Source organism: Atta cephalotes, assembly GCF_000143395.1.
Source record: "Atta cephalotes unplaced genomic scaffold scaffold00086, whole genome shotgun sequence".
In the NCBI taxonomy this organism is placed as follows: Eukaryota; Metazoa; Arthropoda; class Insecta; order Hymenoptera; family Formicidae; genus Atta; species Atta cephalotes.
This window is the reverse complement of record NW_012130150.1, coordinates 188,780-196,768: the sequence shown is the minus strand read 5'-3', so window position 1 is coordinate 196,768 and position 7,989 is coordinate 188,780. Positions and strand designations below refer to the sequence as shown.

The following is a 7,989-nucleotide window of genomic DNA, read 5'->3' as shown; positions in this document are numbered from 1 at the left end:
AAGTAAAATTATTAATGTACTATATATATATATATATATATATATATATATATATATATATATGTGTGTATTATTTTTCTTTTAAAATATCTAAAATAGTCATCCTTTGTGAACGAGCGATTTTATTTGGAATCATCCCTTTTTCCAATTAGCTTGTAAAATTACTCGTTTTTACTCGACTTTTATGAAAGTTGGCTATGGGGTAATAATCCTTTATTCGAATTTGAGATTAAAAATAAAAAAATTAAAAGAGTAAATTCATAAATATGCAGATAAAAATAAAATATATGGTTATTATAAAATTCAATTTTAGGGAATATTTGTGATTACAAAGTAACATCAAGTTTCCAGTTTTGCTTTATTTGAAGCTTATCAATGTTATGCAAACAGTTAGTATTAATTTTCAAACTGACTTCCAAACTTTATGAGCTCCGTGACATCGAGATTCTCCATCAGAGATTACAACCCTTTTGAAATTCGACATTTTCAGGTTACATTTAAAGTTAGCGATATCACGAATTTCTACAACCAAGTTTCATGATAATCAAATCATTATTTTTTTTATTTTTCATTTGGATTTTAGAATTTTAAGACCAGAATCGAATACAACGACCCTTAAAAAATAAAGTATTCTTTAAATTTTTTTTATTAAAAAGCTTCTATCTTGAAAGGATTTTAATTCCACAATATTTTAAAATTCTATGAAGTCTAGTCTTAAAGTCTCTCGTTTACTTAACTGTATATAAGAATAACTAGAGAATATAATTTCTCTCTCTCCCTATCTTTTTCTTTCTTTTAAAAAAATAATATTGCTATATCATTACAGACGTAGATATTTCAAAACATTAGGAAGAAAGAAAAAACTCGCAAAGAACTCGAAATTTTTTAATATAAGCTAGATAAAGTAGGAACGATTTATTAGAAACAAATTATTTTATGCAAACGCCGTATTTAATATTTTATAAAACTGCAGATCCTAACGTTTATATCATCATTAATTTTGTCTTTCTTTTTTTCAATTTTTCAGAGCATGTCGTCCTTACGAACGCAGTCGACCGGCGGCGGCGGTGTTCTCGGTTTGAGCAGCGTCGGTTCCGATCGTACAGGCGCGGCTTCGACCGCCGCCGGTTCCCACTCGCATTCCCACTCGCACAGGAAGCATCATCATCACCACAGAAGCAGAAGCGCGCCCCGAGCACCAGAGAAACCGCCCAGAAAGCGTCACCTAAATCCCGGACAGAGTCTTGCCTCTATTCCCAGTCAGATTAAGCTGTCTATGCTGAACAGCGGCCTCATCTCCTTCGGTGAGATAACTCGCGATCTCGTTTTCCTTAATGAATCATCCCGGCTTCGATTGTTAGATTAATCTTAGATTAATCTCAGATAATACTAACGATTAAAAACGCCTTAAACGGGTATCTAAAGAGATGCGTCTTCTGATTTTTCTGATTACTTCTTCTCTTTCCGTTATTAGAATTTAATCGCGATTCAAATGCATTACATGAATGAATTATTATTATGTACACGGAAAAATTTTGCTGAAGTATCTAAAAAATTTAGCTAGATATAGAAAATAATTTTGTTGTGTCATTAAAATAATTATGTAGAACGCTCAGAACTGGTTGCTAAAAAATGTCAAATCTTTTTCAGCATTGCTTGAGATTTCTACATAATTTTTGATGATCTAATAAAATTATTTTCGGATTTTTATCTAACTAAATTTTTAGATACTAAATAAACTCGTTCTTTCTGTGTAAACAACAAAATTTACACAGCGTACGAGCTTGAAGCTTGGTTAGAAAATAATCGGGGTAATTCCAATCCAATTACAATGTTATCTTACGACCGTTTGAAAAATGAAAAACCTAAATCCGATTTGCGACGTCGAATGATATCCATACTAACCGTAATGAATTATTGACACAACCGAGACGAGTATTGATTACATGTGCTTTATATATTTTTTTATATCGACATGTTAGATTCATATTTACTCTTTCAGCTATGATCGTCATGAATACAATAAAGCTACAAACAAAATGAATATTTCATCGCAATCAAACGAAATGTATTATCTTTGTAAATACGAGACACACCGTTGTGCACTGAAATTCCGCAAGTTTCCGCATCAGTATCGTAAATGCATTTTCCATTAAGAAAATAAATTTTATGCATTCAGGTCACGGAATTTGAAGACCCCACTTAACGACTGCGCAATTGACACTTGGTAAAGAACATCAAGCGCATAATTCGATAAATCTGAACGCTTTCTCAAGGCCTTTCGAAGCATAGAAGCTTTTAGCATCGAATTGATTGCCTTTTTCTCTCGATGTCATTTTAAAAACATTTCTTTTTTGCAACTCGAATTAAAAGAAAGCTCGATTTCTTTATTTTTGATTTTAAATCACGGTATATGAGCGATTAATGCACGTACGTCACTTGAAGTATACGACTAATTTTTTAATTGCTTTTCGTTTTTATTTTTCTCTAATACTTACAAACCAAGAAAACCGAAGCTTCTATACGGCATGTTTTCGTAGACTTTTGACTGTGCTCAAGATTCTTGAGAGGAAACGCAAAGTGTTCTAAATATTCTCGAAACTCTTGAGACCTTCGAGATCGCACTGAGACTTAAGGTAGTTTTGAAGAGATAGAGGTTGAAAAGGCGTTCTGAAAATTCTCGTAAGTCTGGGAGAGTTGTAATGCATTTTGCGACACGCTCGAGATCACCATAAATATATAAGCTCAAATTTTGGATCGCTCGAGGATATTTTTAAAATGCTTGGGAATATTTTTGAAAAGAAATGAGATTATGATGATGATATATTATTTTAAGAAAACTCTCTTTTGCATTATACTAACATCTCGCTGGATATTAGAACACACTTCGCTATTTTCACGTGGAATGAATTACGGTATCTGAACGAATCTATTAATTCATAAAGCTTTAATACGTAAACATCGATAATTCTAACTCTCGCATGCCGTTTCTTGATCTATATATCTGTAATGAGAATTAGAGATATCAGAGTAGTCCCGAATTCCATAACGAATATGGAATGCAACATTGGGTAGCGAAACTTTTGCACAATAAACGCATTTTTCGCCATTGTTACACATTATCTAAAAACTTCCATGCATCAAACAAATTATTGAATAACATTGAAAAGAAAGTAATAATGCAGCAGAAATTTTTAATATTAACAGATTAATTGATCAAAGGCAAGACGTATAATATTCAACAACGTAAATATTCGTGATGTAATTTTGATTAATGCAATTTTGTTTTTCGAATTACGCGGTTATTTCTAGGAGAAGCAGAACACTGACTTTTTAGAATAACATCATTAATGAATCCTATAGACAATTCGTTATGTACAGAAAAGTAGCCTATATGAGGATACATTATATTCCAGTAGTGTCTTTAGAGAACGAATCATATTGCAAATTTCATTCGTAATGAGATCAAGAGATTGTTTATCCTCAGGTGTAATGTACAAATGATATGCGCCTTGACATCTGTCATCGTCAAGAAATCAATTAATGCGAGCGTTTCTTCGCTCGCCCATGATAGCGCTTTTACGGGTCATTAAGCCGGCCCAGTTCACACTCATAATATCATCACGGAAAAATAAAGAGTTGCAAAAAATAAAGTTACGTTTCCAGTGGCGAATTATTAATTTTCTCATTTTTATCGCGAAGAACGCTTACGTGTATTTTTTTCAATGGATAAGCATTTCCCTTTGTCGATGCTCGTTGAATGGCGTTGTCATTTTATTCGAAAGCATATATCCGAGTAGACAATGTAACCCAGACACGTTAATCATTGCCTGAGACAATGACACTGCCAGTTATACATTCCCCATTGTACCGCGCACCTTGACGGGCGTTTTTCTTTCTTTTTTTCTGCTTTCACACGCAGATTGTCTTGGTAAAAGATGGTCTTCTTAATGAAAGTAGTTCGGGGGGGTGAAATGAAACAAAAAAGTTATAAATAACGTCGAAAATGCATATTGTATAGACTGAACTAGCCACCGTTCCGAATTCCACCGTTCGAGATGCACTCGCGTGACTTAAAATGCCGATGCGTTTCCTACAATTTTGAAGAAGATTGTAGAGGAAACGAAATAAATCTCTCGTATCAGTTTTATTTTCAGAGATATGAAAACGCCCTTGAGCATTATAAATGGCCTCATGCATTTTTACAGCCTTGTAATGAAAACTTTTCTCAAGGGGCGAGCGAAAATGTTGAAATCGTATGACACGTGCGACATTCCATTTTATATCGTAAGGGGGACAGATATTTCTGATTAAATCGGGAATCTCGTTCTGTAAGACAGCGCGTTAATCCATCGCAGCTTAAATTGAAGGATTTATAGTGATTTCATCTTTATTAATTGTAATTTAAATTAAATATTTACATCACCAATATTGGCTTTATCTTTGATAAATTAGAATTGTATTGTGTACTATTCACAAACTGATATGATTTGTAATAATTCTTTACGTACACGTATTAATAGATATCAAAATAGGTAACACAATCTCTCAAATTAAAAAATATAACATTTTGTTATTTTTAGTTTCCATGTATGTCAAAATATAAATCAATTCATTTCTGTGGATTAGATTTTAAAGTAAACAACGTCCATATTAACGTATGCATTTAGCAAATAACAGACTGAATTTGAGTCAATACCTTGGCAATCTATAGAAATGATTAAAAACAATTCAAATTGGGTATAATTTGATGTTACAAATTCAATAATCTATCTTGTCCAGTGCTGAAAAAAAATGATGGAAAACTATGATTAATAAATTATATTTTTCAAATTTAAATAAAATATACGAATTAATGAAAAAAACTAATGCTGACGATATTTAATAAAACAAAAACAAATTCTCTAATATGATTCCGTTTATCGGGATTAGTTTGTCGGGCTTGGCTTTAATTCGTGAATTTATTCGGGAGGAAAGAAACGGGGATGTTGCGAGCAGCGGTCTATTGGATATTTTTAAACCGACGCATGTGAGATACACTAGCTGCATAAACGTTTAGTCCACACCGTGATGATGCTGTCACACAGGCGAACAAAGTTAGTTGATCTTGACACAAATGCAGGCGACCCACTGCCACGAGCGTTGCTCCTTACGTCGTGTCGTAGTGATGGGGTTTCGCAATGAAAATAAAGCAACGCTTTTCCGTGCTGATTCATCCGGACCTACGTCCGTGAACCGGATACGGAGTGCAAGCCATGAGAACTGCCACATTGCATGATGACGGCAACGACGACGACGACGTTGGAATTTGCCGGAGTACTCGACCTCTCGGTTGTTATGAACGTTCAACATGCACGCAGTTTTCGAACGAATCATTTATTCTGACAAAACTTTTTTCCCGCCAAAATGCTCAACATCCAGATGAAAAAATTTTTAACGAGAAAAAATTGTTTGGCAAAAAAACTTGAATCAACAAAAAACATGTGTACATTTTAACACGAAAAAGCTTGATAATAATTTTCAAATCAAAATTAATATAGGAACTACGTATAGTTAATGAATAACAGATTAATAATTGCGTTATAGATAAGTTAGTGAAAATGATTGATTAATTATTATTGGATTAGATGGAACATTAAAGAAATGATTTATCAACAAACAATTTCAGGATACTGATGCGGTCAATGCGACTAAATTGAATCTAACGTGATTACGAGTATCGAATGCAGTATCAACAGCACATAAACAAGCAGAGATGCGTATTATACGGTAGAACGATAGCTAACACAAAGTAAGCGATACGCGCGGTGCATGCAATAAATAAAACCACAATTTTATTTGCATATCCACTTAAACAGGAGTTTATTCAAATAAATACTCGGTCTACATTCGAAGACTATTAACCTATTTTTTTCCAATGAGATATCTCGAAAACAAGCCCACGGGCTACCTGCGAATGACAGAAGGAGGAAAAACGTCATGTGTAACCAATTACTTTTCGCCAGAATGACAATATTTGAAATATGAAAAATGTGAAAGTGCAAAATATGTTTCACCAATCCAATGTTTATATCTATATTAATTTCCCAATATTTCACAATTTGAAACATTTTAAAATCTCTTTGATTGCTTTTGTCAGAATAAATACATAATTTAGAATGATCGTTTATGCCATGTATATGCATCTATTTGATGAAATACAATTTTTGTATTTCAATACGTCATATTATTTTATTATCTAAAACCTTTTTATTATAATTTCCTTCTATTATATTTGACAAAATTATTTAGCAAAATAAACATATATCTATAATAAATTAGCTTTGGAACATTTCTTCTTTCATATAAGTAATTTATAAAGATTCAATCTTTACGTTAAGAATAGTCTGCTCCAATCTCACGCGATGCGCAATATGCGCAATCATCGCTATGTCGCGTCCATATGATTGATCGATTCTCTTTATAAATTGATAATTTTAATAAATGCGATTGGCTATCCATTCGATTCGATCGATGATGCCTAGCGCGTGTCAAAACGAGCTGATCGGCGAAAATAACTTGGAAGAATCCCGCACAGCACATGGTATCTTCAGATTTTGCGGAATATATTTAGGATGTCGAGATAAAACGAAAATATTTCGCCCGTGTACGCGGCTTCAAGAACACTTTATAAATAAACTGTAGCCGGTTAAGGTTGCATTGCTCCTACTACCGATTATTTTGTATAATTTTACGACCATGAACATTTGCGTTTATATATTCCGGTGCAATTATATCGGTGTAATATTAAAAGGAAATAAAAGCTTACTTCCTTTTTGGAGTAAAAATTTTTTGAAGTGAGTCTCACTTCAAAAAAGTAACATATTTTAAGAAGAAAAAAAAACACAGACAGAATTCACTTGAAAAAACTTTGGGAGAATATTTTGTTTTATTTATCTATGAGAAATTAAATTTTAAATTAACCGCAAACTCTTTTGTTTCCCAAAATAAGGGTGGGGAATGCAGACTTTTGCATAACGCATAAAGTATAAGGTATAAGAATCAACCAATCAGAATTATTCCTTTCCATGAAATGAAGGATTCTCGTTGATTATCTTATACGCCTTATGCGTTATGCAAAAGTCTGTGCTTAAGAAAGATACAACTTACCTTGCCATTTAATAGCTCGTATAAGACCCGAGATGCGTGCGAGACACGTTCCTCGTTTTGCCTTTGGAATTACGGGTGATCGTTAAATTCGCGACCACAAGCTCGTTTATATTTACTTTCGCGGCATCCTCATGCTTTTATTCGTGCCACCTGTTATCCCGCGATTCGTCGCACGGAATGAATCTGCCCGAGAAAGAATCGCATTCCCGGCGTTCCCGACGCGTTTGCAATGCGGAATTTCCGAAAGGCTGTATAACGTACGTGTACTCGGCGTGTGGGTCGGCGCCGAATACTAAATGCGAACTTGTCGTGGCGCCAAGTAAGGCCAATTGCTGCATAATACCCAGATTCTCGGGTCGGTCGTTACCGACATAATAGCGTACTCGCCATTGCATCGGCGACACGTTCTCGCCGATTGTCACGACGAAAATCGAGGTGGAAGGCTTATTTGCATCTGGTACAAATGCGATAAGCGTTATTCGCTATACTAGCCCCCGAGCAAATCCGTAATACCATTCGTAAAGCTCGCCAATGTTATGAATAGACTTTGAATAATCAATACTTCAATATGTAATTAATCTCTCGCGCGCTTACGTGCTTAAATATTACTAAATACTCTTTCACATTTAGATTTATTTATATTATTTTTTACATTATTGTTATACTTAATTTATTGTGAAAAATAAACTGTAAAGTTTAGAAGTTTAAAGACAAAGTTTCTTCATTTTTGTGCATCGAATTTGTTAGGATTAAAATGCATTATGTATTATTCTTGGATTATAGGGCTTCGTGCCCCTCTCTCTCTCTCTCTCTCTCTCTCTCTACTACTAACTAAACTAA

At 33.9% G+C, this 7,989-nt stretch overlaps 1 protein-coding gene across 1 annotated transcript in view; it reads left to right on the top strand.

Moving 5' to 3' along the window:
* The first annotated feature begins 1,030 nt into the window (after positions 1–1,030).
* LOC105624703 (receptor-type tyrosine-protein phosphatase kappa) overlaps positions 1,031–7,989 on the top strand; it is a 47,652-nt gene continuing 40,693 nt past the window's right edge. Inside the window, exon 1 of the mRNA XM_012206057.1 lies at positions 1,031–1,304. Coding sequence (XP_012061447.1) covers positions 1,031–1,304 — 274 coding nt within the window. The remainder of the gene's footprint in view (positions 1,305–7,989) is intronic.